Below are 19,292 nucleotides of genomic sequence, written 5' to 3' on the forward strand. Positions count from 1 at the left end.
GTGTGTATACACACATACATACCACATGTATGTATGTGGTATATATACATACCACATGTATATACTATATATATGTATATATGTGTATATACTATATATGTATATATACATACCATGTATATACATACATACATACATACATACCACGTGTATGTATGTGGTATATATACATACCACATCTTCTTTATCCACTCATCCATCGACGGACATTTGGGCTCTTTCCATACTTTGGCTATTGTTGATAGTGCTGCTATAAACAGGGGGGTGCATATGTCCCTTCGAAATAGCACACCTGTGGATATCCCATGGATAAATGCCTAGTAGTGCAATTCCTGGGTCATAGGGTAGTTCTATTTTTTGTTTTTTGAGGAACCTCCATACTGTTTTCCAGAGTGGCTGCACCAGCTTGCATTCCCAATTAAGTGGTATTATTTAATCTCTAGTTTAATCTAAATATGTTCTAATTTGGCAACTCACCATCCCCCATATCAGTCGCGCTTTCTGTTGATGGCTGGGGCACTCTGCAGTCATAGCACATTTGCAGTAGAATGTCAAATTAATGCAAGGGGGGCGTTAAGTCAACTATATATTAAGATTATATATAAAAGAGGGGCACCTGGGTGGCTCAGTCGGTTAAGCATCTGACTTCAGCTAGGTCATGGTCTCCCAGTTTGTGGGTTCAAGCCCCACATTGGGCTCTGTGCTGACAGGTTGGAGCCTGGAGCCTACTTCAGATTTTGTGTGTGTCTCTCTCTCTACCCTCCTCTGCTTGTTTTCTCTCTTTCTCTCTCTCTCTCTCAAAAATAAATAGAACATAAAAAAAGATTATATATAAAAGAGAACATGATTTCTTTTTAAAATTTTTGACCCTTCAACTTTTCAATTTCAATTTTATAACTTTAAAATATAGTATTTATTCCTTATATCCAACATATATTAGAACAAATGATTTCTTCCTTTTTTTTATTCAGAAGAATTAGGGGGAAAGCATAGGGGATATCTTTAATAAAATGGAAATGTGTGCATAAAAAATAGCTAGTTCTGAAAAATGATCACTCTTTGTTAGTTAATCATCTTAATTATCAATGACATCAAAGCTGGGAGGTCAAAGTTTATACCCAGACACAGTTTTCATATGCGGCATCCTAAATTCACATCAGAATCTTGGGTGGTAAATCTTACATTTTTTCTATGCTGAGAATTGCAAATGGATGATTATGCTGTTAAAGCACCTCTGTAATGTCAAAGCCAGCTTGCAGCGTCTCAGCAGCCTGGGTTGTAGCTGTCTGGAGAGGTTCAGGAGAAAGCTTGTACCCTCTGTGCAGCTCTCTCGTTTGCTTGTGTGGACGTAGCTGACAGACTGAATGGACGACGACGTGACATGCATGTTCATGATCCAAAACAAAGCTTTAGTCATCCAGCCCCAAGGGTCATCTTTTTATATTATTTCTATTTTTGCTGATTTTTTTTTATTTGTTTAAATGCATATGCAGTATTTGGATAAATCTTGACAGAATACTTAACTTCTTACAGTCTTATATGAGAGGGTTTTTGGTTTTGTTTTGTTTTTGCAAACTGGTGACTTAAACAAAAGGGTGTCATTTTGAATTTTTTAACTTAGAAGCTGCAATTCACAAAAGACATTATTAGTCTCGAGGGCAATGCACTGCAAATATTTCCAACTTAATATTAGAATGGAAAATTTGTGCAGCTAAATGATTAAACTACCTAATCTTGCCTAAGAATTTTAAAGCTTTTCCTTCTCTACAGAAGGACTGAAATCAGAATGATGACTGATTCTTATGTATGTCTATCATATTTTATATGGTGTGGTCTCCTTGTCCCTTTATTAGCACATGGATTGTTTGGTTGGTTTGCGATGGGGAAAAGTGACATTTAGAGCCTAAGGAGAGAGATGTGCTATAATTTGAAAAGCATTTAGAGCTATCATCCACTCTGTAGGGAGCCAGATACAAACTTGGATTTGACATCACAAGCATCACTGTAAGTGGGAGCTATTTTTCCTTGATTTTTTGTCTTTGAATGCTATTTCATAGTAAAAGGGCAGTAATAAAACGGGGAGGAAAAAAACCATGATTTGCTGTCTCTTTGGAGAATTCTGATATTTTCTTACATTTCCTGACTCTGTCTCGGTTCTGATTACTTCTTTGGAAATGCAAAGCACTTCAGTTCCAAAATATTGGGTGTATCCCAGTATTGCCTGTCCAGTGTTTGGGAGAGTCTCTCTATTTTGTTTATAACTCTGTGTGTGTGTGTGTGTGTGTGTGTGTGTGTGTGTGTGTTATATCCTTCAAAACTGAGTATAAAATAACGTACTGAATATACAATAATGTAACACTGATTTGGCCGTAGATAATAGATCACTTTACATCCCATACTTGAGGTAATTTGGATTCTGTTCATGGTTGGAAAGAAAATATCCCCAATTCGTCTTTACTTTCATTTTGCCTCTCATTCACTCATGCCACACGGTATTTCCTTATTATCAATCTTTTGGAGTTTCTCCCACTTGAATGATTTACTACTGCCCTAAATACATTACTTGAGCAAAAAATTGAAAGATATGGGGCACCTGGGTGGCTCAGTCAGTTAAGGTCTGACTTCAGCTCAGGTCATGATCTCATGGTTCGTGGGTTCGAGCCCCTTTCAGGCTCTGTGCTGACAGCTCAGAACCTGGACGCTGCTTCAGATTCTGTGTCTCCCCCTCTCTCTGCCCCTCCCCTGCCCACTCTCTGTCTCTCTCTAAAATAAATAAACATTTTAAAAAGTTTTTTTTTTAATGATGAAAGATATGACTAAGGCAAGTATATTCAGAAAACTTGAGGATGTAACTTAAAAGAATAAAAGGGTAGAATTAGAAGAAGGAAGGATTGCTTTTAATAGCAAAACAGGCTTCACTTTCAAAGAAACTACTCCTATATTCCTTGGCTGTTGGATTCATTTTCACTCTTGTGGTTTAGGGTCTGAGACCACGTGGTTGACACCTGATCAAGAAAGGCCAACCTGGACAATCATGTCAAGCTGTAAAGTACAGGAGAATATGATCACAGAACATTTACAGAAGTCACTTGTAAAGGTTAAGGACATATTTTTTGTAATCTTAATAACTTTAACCATTGGAAATTGATTTAATACCTAAGCTATTAGGATAATTTTGTATATAAAATATTTCTGATGAGACCGGATTTTTCTGTTTGTAAGCTAGGTTTCATGACTTCATAACTGATTTGATCTTGATTTGTTCCTCAAGAGGTAAGAAGCAATATGCATACTTTCAGAATCCCTGATTAGTTTGCTGTGTATGTTTCTAAAAACGGGAGTTTTTCTTGCCCAGGACTTACCAGCTAAACAAGTTAATTTCAGTAATCTCATTTTGCTTAGACTAAATTCCCCCCAAGTAAATGAAAAATAAACACAATATGTAGACTTACAGATCATCTGGTATTTTCCTTCTGGGAATAGTGCATAGGAGAGAGAAGTATATTATTGAATTTAGACCCAAATGGTAGAATTAATATTTTCCACAGACTGGACCACAAACTCTCAACTTCCGTGTACTAAATTTAGTGCCAGAAAATATAATTCTGTTTATTGCTCTCTGCATTTCTGGCTATACCAGGGCTTTGCTGATAGTTATTGACACTACAGAGAACAAGTGCCTTGTGAGGGTAACTAGTTTGCTGTTCAAACATTAGTTCCACGGGTGCCTGGGTGGCTCAGTCATTTAAGCATCCAGCTTCAACTCAGGTCATGATCTCGCAGTTGGTGAGTTCAGCCCTGTGTCGGGCTCTGCGCTGACAGCTCAGAGCCTGGAGCCTTCATCAGATTCTGTTGTCTCCCTCTTTCTCTGCCCCTCCCCTGCTCATACTCTGTCTCTCTCTGTCTCTCTCTCTCTCTCAAAAATAAATAAACATTTCAAAAAATTAACAAAAAACAAACAAACATTAGTTCCAGAGTGGCTGCCCTATAGTGGAATCAGTAGTCTAAGATCTGGTCTTCAATTTTTCAGGCCCAGACACGTGATGATTTCTTGCATGCATAGAAGGCAATCTCAGATGGAATAACACATCTAACCACATTCAGAAATGACTGACTTATAAATCTGAAACAAATTTGATTATTTTCAGCAAGAAATAAAATTAATGAGTCAACTAGATACTCTTGTTGATCTGAAGGTGTATTCCAATTTGTATGAACAGGTTCATTTGTAAGTGTGGAAATGAAGCAAATTCAGTTGAATTTTCTTAGAGCTTAATTTGATTCAGTTGTGATACCTTGATATATTGATCAAAACTTATTAGTTTTGGCTTCCATTTTTAATCCACTCTGTTCATGGACTCTTTATATGATTTATGGTACAGATTATTTTATTTTATATACTTACATTCTCATCCTGGAATTGTGAATTAGGCAATTCTCCAATTCTCTTCTCCATTCATTTCCAAAGCATTACTTTAGGAAAGATAGCTTCTGCAGATAGCTAACATCAGTCACTCTGTGCTGTTTATTCCTTTAGTTTACCAAGATCAATATCATCTCCATTATATGTGATCGTTGTACAGTAACCAGCATACCCTGATGGGAACCATAGTGGTGTTCTCAGGAGCTAGGTCTTGTGCAGCACACAGAGTACTGTTGCATTTAGATGCTGAGCTTCAGGATGGTAACTGTGAATAGGATAAAAGGAAACAAGTTTAAAGACACCAAAAAAAATTAGTGTGTATGAAAATAGACTAATTATTTTTCAAAGCAGTAATGAAAGACACCTTCTCCCTTTTTTTACTCACTCTTGACCTCACAGTGGTAAAGTGAATTCTGGACTCTGTAGAGACACAAAGTAGAGTTCAGTCATTCTGCAAAGGGCACAAATTACTAGGTAGGCATATGAGGGAGGTTTCAGATTCCCTAAGGCAGATGTGCTGAGTGAATTTGGCCTGTTTGTCCCAGGCTTGAAGAACACACATTCTTTTTTTTATGACTTCATTTTGTGATGTTAGTCAAATTGGAGCCTGGAGGCAGGAGATAGCCCATAAAGGCCCATTCTAGTGCTCCAATTCAATCATCAGAAGAGAGACGTGGGTGGCTCCTATATCCAGGAAAGCTACATTTAAAATATCTCCCAGGAGGCTGATCTTATAGTATTTCAAAGCCTTTCTTTTAAATATATCCATAGGCATTTCGATCATTATTTTTACGGTGCTATTTATAATATGCAAATTCTAGAAAAAGGATAAGCACAGGTTTGAATTATAAACCCCCATGGATAGGAACTGACACCAATCCAATCCTAACACACTTTGACAATGTTAGCAAAGCCAAAAGCCCAGGTGAAGGGACTCTACAACCTGCCACTATTGTTATCCTGGAAGCCTTAGAAAATTGTCTTTTTGGAAAAAAGTAATCTGGCTTTTTAGGAAATGGTAGATTCATATCACAATAGATCCATCCAGAAGACTGGAGAATCCTTATAATCTAAAAGTCTAAATAAATGTTAAAAATGAAATTTGTCTAGACTACCATGAATTATATTTTAAAGATTAGTAATAAAATCACCAGAGATGTTTATAATAATTATTTTAAAGAGTTCATTAAAACCTTTTTTTTTTAATCTGTAAATTCATGGCCTTGAAAGATAATGTCTCAGGGCATCATTTAATAATAACAAAAGTGAAAAAGGCTAAAGGCTATCACCCAAAACCAGAGGCTCTTGCCTGCTGTAAGGTGGTGACAGATGAGCCTGTCAGATAGGGTGGCAGATTACTAGGCAGGTTGCTGAATTTTTCTTTCTAGGGTAATCTTTTACATTTTGACAAATTCTTCCCTGTTTTGAGATGATTTAAACATACCGTTATGAAGCAGATCAGAGCTCCTAAATCAAAGTTGAAAATTGTCTCTGCTGGCAGGAGTACAAATATGTGCAGTGAACATGTACATAAATAAATGGGAAAATTGTGTACACGTTTGAAAGTATTTGCTTTCTGGCGGTCTCCTGTGGAGAAGTAGAACAGTAGAGAAGAGGGGGAAGTTGGGAAGATGAAATTCTTGCCCAAATGTCATTATTTCTCTTACTCTATAAACTTCTCAGTCTGTTATTCTGTCTGAGTTTCTCATCACTGGAAATGGAAGTTCCGTGTGGGCAGGAATCACCATGTGGGTTTTTTTCACCAATATATCCAATCATCTGGAAAGTGCCTGGCATGTAGTAGGCCCTTTGTTTATATTTATTGAATAAGTCAATTCATGAAATGTGATTAATCATAACAGCCTCTCTGTATTTGGTTTGAATGTTTTAAAGAGGGGGAAGGGTACGAGGCAAAGGAACTTGAACCCTTTTGGAAGAAGATTCTTAAACAAATGCAAAGTGATATTGTAGTCCCTTTTCTTTCATTGCTTATGCAACCTTCCAAATCAAAATCATCTTTGAAAGCAGCAGTTGACATCCACCAGAAGTAGCATGACACCAAGACTCAGCCTTGTTCAACTCCCTGGACCTTGGAATAATAAATTCCAGCTTCACTTCTCCTTATATGACTTTGGCAATGTTATTAACCCTTTGGTGACTTGGTTTCCTCAAATGGAGACACAGGTAATATCAACCCAAGGAGTTGTAAGGATAAAATGAGATAATTCATGGGAAGCACTCCATAAATGTTAGCTTATATTACTGGTGGCTATCCAAGGATTTTTGCTCAGTGCATTGTTTCAGTCTGTTTGTCTACCTGAGCATGCATATTAGTTTCCTAAGGCTGCTGAAACAAAGTTCCGCTAATTCAGTGGCTTAGGACAACAGAAATTTCTCGTCTCACCATTCTGGAGACTAGATTGAAATCAGCGTGTTAGCAGAACCATGCTCTCTCTGAAAACTGTAGCTTTCCTTGCATTTCCAGCTTTTGGTAGCCCAAGGCATCTCGGCTTTTTGCAGTATACTCCTAATCTTTGTATCCACCTTCACATGGACTTCTCCCTGTCTCTTTACATCATCCCTCCATGTATGTGTGTTTAAATTCTCCCTTTTTATATGGACACCAGTTGTACTGCATTGACACCCACCCTAATGACCTTACCTCAACTCGATCACCTGTGTAAAAATCACCTGTGTAACCCTAATAAGGTTACATCCTGGGGTGTTGAGCATTAGAACTTCAACATATTGGTAGGGGAGTAGCTGAAATGATCCATAAGAGCATGATTCTATATTTTTCTCCTCAATTCAGTGTACTTTTCTTTCTGCAATGGAGAAATATCATATAATATGGCACCAGATTGGGGAATTGTTGGTTTAAGTTTACCTTTTCCACTAACTACCTACATTGAAAAAAACTCAAATTCTGCAAGTCTGGGTTACTTTATAAAATAGAAAGACGGGGTGAGATGATGTCTAGCATGTCTTCTAACTCTAAAAAGTTCATGTTTATAATGTGTGCCTCTCTTTTTCTCAACTATGGTATATATCTCAAACTTCCATGATGCTTAATACATCTTGATGTCCCCAACTAATAATAAAGATTCTAATGTATTTCATAGCCATTTTCAATTGTCTCAATGTACACTTATATTAAAATCCTGCTATATAGGGGCGCCTGGGTGGCGCAGTCGGTTAAGCGTCCGCCTTCAGCCAGGTCACGATCTCGCGGTCCCTGAGTTCGAGCCCCGCGTCGGGCTCTGGGCTGATGGCTCAGAGCCTGGAGCCTGTTTCCGATTCTGTGTCTCCCTCTCTCTCTCTGCCCCTCCCCCGTTCATGCTCTGTTTCTCTCTCTGTCCCAAAAATAAATAAAACGTTGAAAAAAAAATTAAAAAAAAATGTTTAAAAAAAAAAAAATCCTGCTATCTGTAATGCTAGTTAGTAGGGTTCTTATCAGATGAAAACTTTGTTAAATTTAGGTTGTGAAAATGTCTTAATAGTGCCAGCAAACCTTTTTTGTAAGGTTTTTATTGCTTTTTAAAATTTTCTAAAATTCATAGACATTTTTTTGCCAAGTGCCCTCAATATCAAAACAATATCCAAAATATAGGAGTTTGTAGTATGTCTTTTCTGATTATAGTATGATGCAACTCATGTAAAGAACCATAAAATCCAAACTTAAGATGCTAGGGGAAATAAATTAAATTCTGCCACTGACTCACAGACTATTGGCAACTTTCCTGAAAGTTTGCTTAGACTACCATTATAGAGGACTTAAAAGTCTACTCCACTATAGCTGGAGGAAAATTTAAGAAAGGAAATAGAAATCTGTGCCAGCTCTCAGATAGAACATTTTTAGTGTCTCCTAGCCAGAAAGGGTTGACAATAGATTCAATAGCATCAAATGGCATTTTTTAATTCTTCACCTCATCTGAAGACTGCTGCCCTAGGTGTTCACTGAACTGTTTCTTTCTCTTTCAGCTTCCTCCATCCTCAAAAGGGAGAAGCGGCTAAGGACAAAGAATGTGCATTTTAGCTGTGTCACCGTGTACTACTTCACCAGGAGACAAGGCTTCACGAGCGTGCCCAGTCAAGGGGGTAGCACCCTGGGGATGTCCAGCCGCCATAACAGTGTGCGCCAGTACACTCTTGGTGAATTTGCAAGAGAACAGGAGAGGCTCCACCGGGAGATGTTGAGAGAACACCTCAGGGAGGAAAAACTGAACTCTTTGAAACTAAAGGTAAAAAAAAAAACATTAGGAACTCACTTTTTGCAAAACCTTATAACCTTACCTTGATTTGGTTGAATTAACCATTTTCATATTTATATTCATTGACCAAACTGGACATTTTACACAACAGACTGCCTGCTAAGGCTTTTTTTTTTTTTCCTTTTATGCAAAAAACAGTAAAGTGTCTTCACTGCAAACAATGTGGAAAACTTACCTGACATCATTTATTTATTTATTTATTTTTAATTTTTTTTTTTCAACGTTTATTTATTTTTGGGACAGAGAGAGACAGAGCATGAACGGGGGAGGGGCAGAGAGAGAGGGAGACACAGAATCAGAAACAGGCTCCAGGCTCTGAGCCATCAGCCCAGAGCCTGACGCGGGGCTCGAACTCACGGACCACGAGATCGTGACCTGGCTGAAGTCGGACGCTTAACCGACTGCGCCACCCAGGCGCCCCCTGACATCATTTATTTATTCATTCAATAAATATTTGTTATTGTGTGCTACTAGGTCATGCACCCTCTACTGGGGTTGGGGCCAAATGGTCTCAAAAATAGATGTGGTCCCTTATCTCCTGGAACTTCCATATTAATAGGAAAGAAAAATATCAGTCATGTAGACAAAATAAACTCACAGCTTCATTAAGAGCTATAAAGAAGAGTTGCAAGGGGTTCTGAAAGTAGTAACAGGGAACTGATATGGTCCAGAGGTCAAGGAAGGTTTCTTCAAGGAAGTGACGACTGAACTGAAATCTGAACAGATAACTAGGCCAAAGGGTTGGCAAGAGTGGTCCAGGCAGCAGGAAGAGCCAGAACTGCCTTGTGCCAGAGGAAGCACAGTGAGCACACAAAGGCTAGTGTGGCTGGAGCAGAGACAAAAAGAATAGATTATTCATGAAGTAGATTATACATGAAGAAGGCAGGACAGGGCTTTGTAGATCATGCTAAGGCATTTTTTTTTCTCTTCATACTAAGAACATCAAAAGTCATCCAAGAGTTTTAAGCGTGGGTCAGGGTACAGAGTGGTAGAATAATAAGATCTGGTTCGTGCTGTGATGTGAGTATAGTTTGGGGTTAAGGGTTGCCATGTTGGTAGGGGAACATACAGAGTTAGACCATTTAAGAGGCTATCACAGTAGTTCAGGAGAGATGTTGATAGATTAGCTAGACTGATGGTGGGAAAGATGAAGAGAAATGGACAGAGGGAGAAATTTGGGAAGTAAAATCAACAGTTCCGGATGACAGACTGGATTTGAAAGGAAAAGAGGGGTACAGTGAAGAATGATTCCTAAATTTCTGGCTTACAAAACTGAACAGGTTGTGGGTAATAGTACCTTTCTCTATGACGAGGGTATGGCAAGGAATCCAGGAAGAGGAGCAGGTTGGGGCTGGGATCAGAAGGGAAGAGGTAGATAATGAGATTATTTTGGGACATACTGATTTTTGAGAGGCTTTTGGGTCATTAAAGAGATGTCAAAGAGGTGTCCAGGCCACATTAGAGATGAAGTGGAGAGAAACATAGCTCAGAAACTGTCTTTCATCAACCAAGACAATCTTTAAATATGTGCTGATCCATCAGCCTATCAATATATAGGAAATGCTCTCTCATCATTATCTAATGACAAAGGAAATCTTTTTTAAGTAATCCAGGATACTTAACATAAAGAGCCTCTTGTTAAATAGCTGAAGACCATAAGCACACCTGCGTTACCTGTACCTTTAGCTTCCAGGCGCAGAGGTGTGCTGTGTGTTTTAAAATACCTTGTTTTTATGTATTCTGCAGTTTGTATATCTGCCTTGTTCCCAATTGTATAAGAAGGCAGTTGTTCAAATTAACCTAGACACAACCCTAGCCTAGACTATGTCTCTATTTCCTTTGATGGTATTTTTGACAAGTTTCACTGAAAGACCCTTAGGATCTTTTTTGGTAGCAATCTGCTATTATTGTTGTTTTTCATGATCACTTTGCATATAGCTTAATTTAATAATAATTCTAAATTTTCTTCTGAAATCCACCCTCTGCCTTTCTAACCTACTGCAAACCAACTCTACACCCTCCTCAAAGAACAAAGTCATTCTCTAAACTCAAACAATACTAATGGCTGCCATTCATTAAGTGATTTTTATTTCCCAGGCATTCTATAAACATTATTTAATTTAATCTTAACAAAGACCCAGCGGGATAGGTAAATTATGAGGCCATGTGTACTGAAGAAAAAGAAGCACAATGATGTTAAACACTGACTCACTCAATAGAAAATCGGTTATATTATCCTGTTACTTCCTATTCTAAAATTAATTGATCACCCCCTCTAGGCATTGGGAAAGACAATCTCTGTACCTATAGGGAGTCATACCTTTCTAGAGTTTGGTACTGTGTGAAGTGGTTTTTAACAGCTGGGAGACTATAATTCTGAGAACCAAAAGATTTATTATGGTGAACTTTGAGGCACATTATACATGTGATGAATGTTAGGAAGAACCACACACCCATAGGAACCTTCCATATAAGGCAGTAATTTATTCTGATATTATAATTTATATTCAGCTGCTTTTATGCTGTTTTCTTTACTAAGCTGAAGAAGAAAAGAAGAAGAAGAAAAAGCATCCCACTATTTATTCATTTTTAAAATTTTTTTTTAAAGTTTATTTATTTATTTTGAGAGAGAGACAGAGCAAGGGTGGGACCAAGAGAGAGAGTGAAAAAGAAAGAATCCTAAACAGGCTCCACACTGCCAGTGTGGAGCCCAGTGCAGGGCTTGAACCCACAAACCATGAGATCACGACCTGACCCAAAATCAAGAGTCAGGCACTTAACTGACTGAGCACCCAGGCACCCCCATATTTCTTTTTTATTGTTCTTAGTGTTGGAAGTTGGAGAGGCAGTCATTCGAGTGGGTGTTATGGCAAGCCAAGGTTTGTCATTGATAAGTGAAAACATGCAGATTTCCCTTTTGGTGAAGATATAAAAAGAAGATATTTGGATGTCATTGCTCCTTTCAGATGAATACCAAGCAAAAAGATAATGGGATTCTAAGGCGATCTCGTCGTAGCTTCATTGTACTGAAAATATTTAGAAACTCAGAACCATATCACATGAACCTAATAAAAGACTATAGTAATGTGGACTAGTTTGCTAAAAAAAATCTGAGAAGACTGGAGAAACAGTTGTATACTTAAATTATAATTCCTCTAGTATATTAAGTTTTATGATTTTTAAAATATCATCAACTATATTTACCTAAGGTTTAGCTATCCCAAATCTAAAATTAGCTATCCAAAAACATTAACTATCCAAAAATTTCACTTTGGTACTTGGAATTTCACTTCTAATGTAGCATTTTGTCTTGAAATATTAATATCTCTAAGGTAAGTAACAAAATAAGTGTAGCTAAATTGATTCCATTATTTTGACTGGGGCAGCAGGAAGGTCCCTGGCACAGAGAAGGACTGAAAAAGGAAAGTAAGGATTGTTAAAGACAAACTTCAACTCTGGCTTTGACTGGAGGTGGTTCTCTGTGAGTAGCAGCAAGCTGGCTATTGAGTGAGGACAGAAAAGGCCCATCTGATAAGATAAACATTTCCCAAGGCCCTCTCCATGGAGACCAGATAAAACACCACAGGAAACTCATTGGACCTGGAACTGGGTAGTATCCCTTTTCCTTATTTGAGAACCAACAGCCTAGAACAGTAATGAGAAGTTCTCCCTCCACTGTGCCTCATGTCTTTACAGGGTGTTTCTCTAGGTTCCAAACAGAGAACCCACTAATGCAATGACACCTCTTCCAATGGGGCCTTAATAATGAAAGATCAGTAAACAGAAACACTCACTACATACTTCTTGATGTTCTCCTATAATAAATATTTTGGAAGCAGAATAAGAATAGGAATTTAGTTTTTCCTTGTAAAACTGATTCTTATTTAGTAATCCATCTCTTAATCAAATTATAAATTAGACACGTTGGGAAATAATATATGCAATTAGATTTGTAGAACACATCCAATTCTGTTTGGGGGTTCAAGCATCTTTTTTGTTGGTGGTGGTGGTGCTCAAAACATTGTCAAAAAACCATCAATACACAAAGCTGATTGAATAAAATGGTTGTTCCTAGAAGAAATAACTAGTGTGAGATTTCTGCATTGCAGAGAATAGTCCGTCTTCCCTGTCAAGCCCATTCAAACATGTCATACTCTTCACAGTAATCAAGGCAGTCATGTTAATACTGTAGTCTTTTCCAAATTAAGTGCTTATATTTCATCATCTGCACCACATTGTTGAACAATTACATTAGCCTTTATTCCCATTTCACATGTATCTGTAAAATGCATTAGGCAGCCATTTATGTTTCAAAGAGCCTTGGCATTCCAATTGCCTCTGGGTTATATCTTACTGGATTCTACTACCTTGTTCTAGGAAATTTAATTTAGCTTTCACAGCTTTGACTGGCTTCTCTTTCTCAATGTTTTTCCAACCTTGTTCTTTTTCTCCTTTCTAAGATCGAAGGCCTATCGCCACTCTGGTACCATTTCCAGTTACTTCCAAGGGTTATATAGTTTTCTCAATTTTTCAGTCGTGTGTTCCTTGAGTAATGCTTGGTTGTATGCTCTTTTTCTTAAAAAAGAAAAAAAAAGTTGCCAGTTGATAACTTCCTTTAATAATCAACCTTTTAAAACTCTCTATTTAAATTTTCTTCATCCCAAATCTCATATTTCAGGCTGTGCTTTATTCACTTAGTGACTTACCCATGCAACATAATTCTCCCCCCTTCACCTCCAGCCTTGTTCCTCATATCCCTTCAACAGTCTCATGATTTACTAACCTCTACGTAAATATCCTACATGCTCTGGAAGATGTAAAGGATGGGGGGTTGTAAGAAATGGTTGGCATAGGCTATTATCTCAAGTCTATAGTTTTTAAATTTTTGGATATGTCTTTAACCACATCCTGGTTCTATAGTTCTCTATTAGATGAGTCAGGGTCTGCTGGCCATGGTATATTTTAACTCCATTTATCCTTATGGAACTTCACTGTTAGACTCCGTAGAACTTGCTCAAGAGCATACTTAGTGCCAGTGCTTCCAGAATGTATCCTTAAATGGAGCCCTGCTCCAACACCAAATGAAAAACTTTGATACCTGCCAAACACCTGTTGTGTCATGTGCACAACCTATTTTAACAAGTACAGAAAAAATATACCTAACCAAAGTGATGGAGACTGACAGACTGGGCTTCAGCTCTGGGCAAATGCAATACATTAAAGAATATGTTCTTTTAAAATACTGCTGATATTTTAACTTTAATGGAACAATTAAGCATATGTAATCAAATCTTTATATTCTTCTTGTGCAATACACATTGATCCTCTGGTTCAGGAGTAATCGATTTAACAGATTCTCCTTATCAAACTATGGAATGCATCCAGTGGTGTGCTAGAGCCACAAAAGTTGCTCACTGAGGTGTATTGTGCATATATCTTCCCAATAGTAGTTTAAAATCAGCCATGATGAGACTATTTACACCATGGGACTTGACAAACACAACATATTAGAACTTTTTTTTTTTTTTTTTCCCAGAGACATCATTGTTAAATATCTACCAGCACACTGCTGGATTCATTTGGCTTAATAGCCACCACTAGAAGAAGCAATGTTGATCTAAACCAGAAAGGGGTATAATGGAACATACGACAGTTTATGTGTCTTGTATGTTGATATTATCCTCCTTTCTGGTGATTTTGTGGTGGTACATAAGCCACAGACATATTGTGAATCCAGGTTGTTGAATTTCTTATAGGCTGAGACAATAATCAAATCTTCCTGGTTCTTTGAGGGCATAATTAAATTGGTTCCAATTTGCCACCTGCTGTTAGCAACTAATGAGCAGAAGAATTATACTATAGGATTTGACTGGATATCAAAATAACATGAATATTTCTCTTTAGTTTGCCAGAGAATTAGTGACGAGGTTGTCTATCCAACTCATACCGCAAAACCAAAAATTTCTATCAAATATATGTCCAGTACAAAGCCACTTACTCCACATCTTTGATGCCCAGAGCACACTGCTTTTTGAGATAACCAATTCTATTTATCCAGCTATAATTGTTAGAAAGTTCTTCTTTACATTGACCAGTACGCTCCCATCTAATTGTATCTTTTGACCCTAATTCTGCCCTCCAGGCACACAGAATAAATCCTGTCCCTGTTCTCTAAACTCCAAGTGTTTGAAAGCAGTAGTGATGAATATGCAAATGTTTGACAGTAGGCTATGTGGGCTCCTTGTGTTTCAGTTCTATAGGATTAAACATCCTTAGTTCTTTCTACTAATCCTCCTAGGGCATGGATTTCAGAACTTTTATGAGCTCGGTTAAGTTCTCCTGGATATAATGCTGTTTGTTAATGTCTACCTCAAAATATGGTACTTGATCTGGACATTGTACTCCAGATGGGATCTATCTGGTGTATAGGAATATGTTATAATATCCTCTCCCAAGTTAGGGATGCCCTATCCCTGAGAATACACTAAAAGATACAGTAGCTTTTTAGACCTTGATCAATTTGTTTGTTCATATTAAACTGATAGTAAATAAAAGAGCAACAAAAAGCAAGCAAACAAAGCCCAGGTAAATCAATTCAGCTTCATCTTGTAAATCAAAACTTTATACATCTCCAGGGCAAGAATTCTCTTTACTGCTGAACATGACCTGTGATCAATGAAGTTTGTTCCTTAATTTGAATAAACTTCATCTTGTCATACTCAAATGTGATAAGCCTACCCCTTAGTCTTCATTCAAGATATGACTTAATGGGAATGCAAACTTGTGCAGCCACTCTGGAAAACAGTATGGAGGTTCCTCAAAAAACTAAAAATAGAACTACCCTACAACCCAGCAATTGCACTACTAGGCATCCAAAGGTGTGCTGTTTCAAAGGGACATATGCACCCCCCTGTTTATAGCAGCACTATCAACAATAGCCAAAGTATGGAAAGAGCCCAAATACCCATTGATGGATGAGTGGATAAAGAAGATGTGGTATATATATACAATGGAGTATTACTCGGCAATCAAAAAGAATGAAATCTTGCCATTTGCAACTACGTGGGTGGAACTGGAGGGTATTGTGCTAAGTGAAATTAGTCAGTCAGAGAAAGACGAATATCATATGACTTCACTTGATGAACATAAGGGAAGGGAAACAAAAATAATACAAAAACAGGGAGAGGGACAAAGCATAAGCGACTCATAAATATGGAGAGCAAACTGAGGGTTATGGGAGGAGTTGTGGGAGGCAGCATAGGCTAAATGGGTAAAGGGCATTAAGGAATCTACTCCTGAAATCATTGTTTCACTATATGCTAACTAATTTGGATGTAAATTTTAAAAAATAAAAAATAAAATTTAAAAAAAGATATGACTTAAAAATTATATTTAACAAGACAAAGTCCAGTTCAGGGTATTCTCTCAGAGTAGTGATCCTCAAGAGGGAAGGAGGGAGTTTCCCCTTCATGCCACAATGACCTCCACCTGAAACTTGTTGGTATATGTGGCACATCCCTCATTCCCAGCCTCACTGGTGTCCAAAAGAGCTAAGCATCACTGTTTTTAGAGACATTTTCAACTTCTCAGATAACTAAAAATTCATGTATCTAACCATTATTAATGGGTTCACCTCTTATTAATGAGTTCACATTTTGTCCTTCCATGTATAAAACATAAAAAACTTTGTCCAAGAAACCCAAAACAAGATCAGTGGTTTTCCAGCTGGGTTCTATGGGGTCAGGACTCTGTATCTCACTCCAGCTTTCATCTATTTTATAGCTTCAGATTTTGAATGGAGTTTAATTTGACAAATGGACATTCTCTCGTTAGTGAACCCAAGCGATGACCCTGGTAGTCACTGCACTGCTCTCTTTCTTCAGATGAACAGAAACCATCTGTTTAAATAATCCTTTCTAGAATATTATCTAGAATTAGCTTTTTTTTTTTAACAATTCACTCCCATTTTGATCATCTTTTGTTTCCTTTCCCCATAGCTCTTCACACATATTAGACTGAGCAACCATAGCTTTAAGCTTTTTCATTGCTCCATAGCATGAATGGCCTGGACCTGGGCATGCTTACATAAAACAGCTGAGTACTATCTCACTGTCTCCCCTTCTTTTATTTTATTTTATTTTATTTTATTTTATTTTAGAGAGAGGGAGAAAGCATGAGCAGAGAAGGGCAGAGGAAGAGAGAGAATCTTAAGCAGGTTCCATTCTCAGCAGAGAGCCCTATGTGGGGCTTGATCCCACAACCCTGGGATCATGACCTGAGCTGAAAACCAAGATTCAGACACTCAACCAACTGAGCCACCCAGGAGCCCCCCATCTCTTTTTTATATGTTAAATCCTTGCTAACATATCTGATCTCCCTTCTGGTTTGAAGGTTTTCTCCTTGATAGAGACTATGGAATCAGAATAGGAGCTAAATAATTCTTCTTTGTGCCTTTGTATCTACCCTTCCTTTTCATTTGTCTATCATTTCCTCCTCCCTGCTACTTCTGTAACTTGCACATGTATTTTGTTGCCCTTCCCACACTGTATCTTATTTATTGCATGATCATCTCTCCACCAGGCTGGAAGCTCTAGATGGCAGAACTCTCATACATCTGTAAATCCTGACACCTAGTACAATGGCTGGCAGTGTAGCATAATGATTAAGCATTCACTCATTCATTCATTCAAAAATATTTCTTTATCAATTACCGTGGAACTGCAGTTAACAAAGTGCTTGGGGTACAGTGGTGAACAAGACAGACTTGGTCTCTCTTCTCATTGTGTGCACATTGTGATGGGGGAGATACACATGAAACTAATCACCAAAAATAATATATTAATACAAAATTGGGCAGCATACTATGCTGATTAAATTCAGGCCAGAGTTAATGAATTAAAAGTTAGCTGAGATAATCAAGACTGATATGTTAGCTGCTTCTGCTGGCATTTCCATTAGAAAGTCTACCACTAGGGGGCAGGGGCTGGTTAGCTCAGTTGGTTAAGCATCTGACTCGGTTTGGGCTCAGGTCATGATCTCACATTTCATGAGTTCAAGCCCTGTGTCAGGCTCCGTGCTGGCAGTGTGGAGCCTGCTTGGGATTCTCCCTCTCCCTTTCTCTCTTTCCCTCTCCTGCTTGCTCTGTCTCTCTCGAAATGAATAAATAAACTTGAAAAAAGAAAAGAAAGTCCACCACCACATGCTCACAAAATAGGTACCCAAAAGAAATGCCATAGTTTCAGCTTGTTTCCTGTTTTCTTCTTTTCTGAGCTCTTATTCTCTGTGTCTGAATCGTATTTTTCATTTCTGAATGAGCTAAATCTAAGGAGGCTTGTACTGCTCTTTCGTCTGCTATGCCACAGCACTGAGATCGGCTCTTGGAACGTGGCTGCAACCATATCTTTTTTTCCCTTCTGTATAAGATTTCACTATTCCTCGAAGAATGTTTACTCTAAACTGTCTTGAAAGCCTGGCTTTTCCTTTGAGTTCAAATAGACCTGAGTTTGATTCTTAATACAATCACTAATAAGCTAGACTCTGTCAAATTATCTTCTCAAGGCTTCAGCTTTCTCAACTATTAAAAAAAAATACTTCATAAAATTGTTGTACAAATTAGGTGAGATAATCTATATAAAGTATGGAGCCCAATGACTGGTTTTCATTATATGGTTGTGTTGGTCATACTCAACATCATTATCATCACTATAATAGGCAGTAATCAGTGTTTACGGAATTGAATTTTTTTTCACCTTATTTCTTTCCACTGTCATTTTTACATGTGTTAATAACTTTGTAATAACTCTTTCTTACTAAAAGTACCTTTTAACTGCTAAAAGGAAGTGTTTTCATTTTTGTGGGGTTTTGTTTTGTTTTTAGCATTTTAGTCAATCCACATTTTCAGTACTATTTCCCTCTCCATATTCACTTTGCGTTGAATTAGTTTTTTCAGGAACTTAATCCACCCAAAATTTCATCTCACTGGAATTTATGGTGGAATTCATTCACTACATGACATGACAAAAAAAAAAAAAGGTAGGGAATTGAATGCTGACTTTCACTTGAGCCCCCCTTTTCCTGTACTTGACCTAAAGCAGACTGAGAATCATTCCACTGATTCTGACAGTTATGTATCCCATCCTGTATGTGTATTTAGATGGCCAAGGGTTTTACTCTACTGGGCTTTGGGAACTATTTGTTCATATTTATCAGTACAAATCAGACAGCTTTGTAAAATTGATATGTTTAAATTCTGTCTCTTTAAAGAAAGTTATAGTCCTTACAACTGTAGAATGAGTCTGGACAAGTTACATGGTGACTCAAGATTTAAGTCTCATTTTAATTATCATTCTTGGAACAAAGCAAGCAAACACACACTCACACACTCAAGTCCTTGGCTTTGAGATTCTTCTAATATCATACAAAGAAATGCACACAAATGTAGGATAAATCTAAAATAAGGTAAAGATCATTTAATCAAATCATGAGTTAAGTCTTACTTATCACCTCTAAAGTGACAAAGCCAGGAGAATACAGGAGCTATTCTCTAGATGCCTACAGTTTATTTACTTTTTTTCTTTGCTTATGGACCAAGACAGGAA

General features: G+C 37.6%; 1 protein-coding gene across 3 annotated transcripts in view; it reads left to right on the forward strand.

Moving 5' to 3' along the window:
• CSRNP3 (cysteine and serine rich nuclear protein 3) overlaps positions 1-19,292 on the forward strand; it is a 212,860-nt gene that overhangs the window by 176,332 nt on the left and 17,236 nt on the right. For all 3 annotated transcript variants that reach the window (XM_045480060.1, XM_045480061.1, XM_045480062.1), the window contains one exon: positions 8,405-8,664. In XM_045480060.1, coding sequence (XP_045336016.1) covers positions 8,405-8,664 — 260 coding nt within the window. The remainder of the gene's footprint in view (positions 1-8,404; positions 8,665-19,292) is intronic.

The sequence above is a fragment of the Leopardus geoffroyi genome, chromosome C1, assembly GCF_018350155.1.
Source record: "Leopardus geoffroyi isolate Oge1 chromosome C1, O.geoffroyi_Oge1_pat1.0, whole genome shotgun sequence".
NCBI classification, from domain to species: domain Eukaryota; kingdom Metazoa; phylum Chordata; class Mammalia; order Carnivora; family Felidae; genus Leopardus; species Leopardus geoffroyi.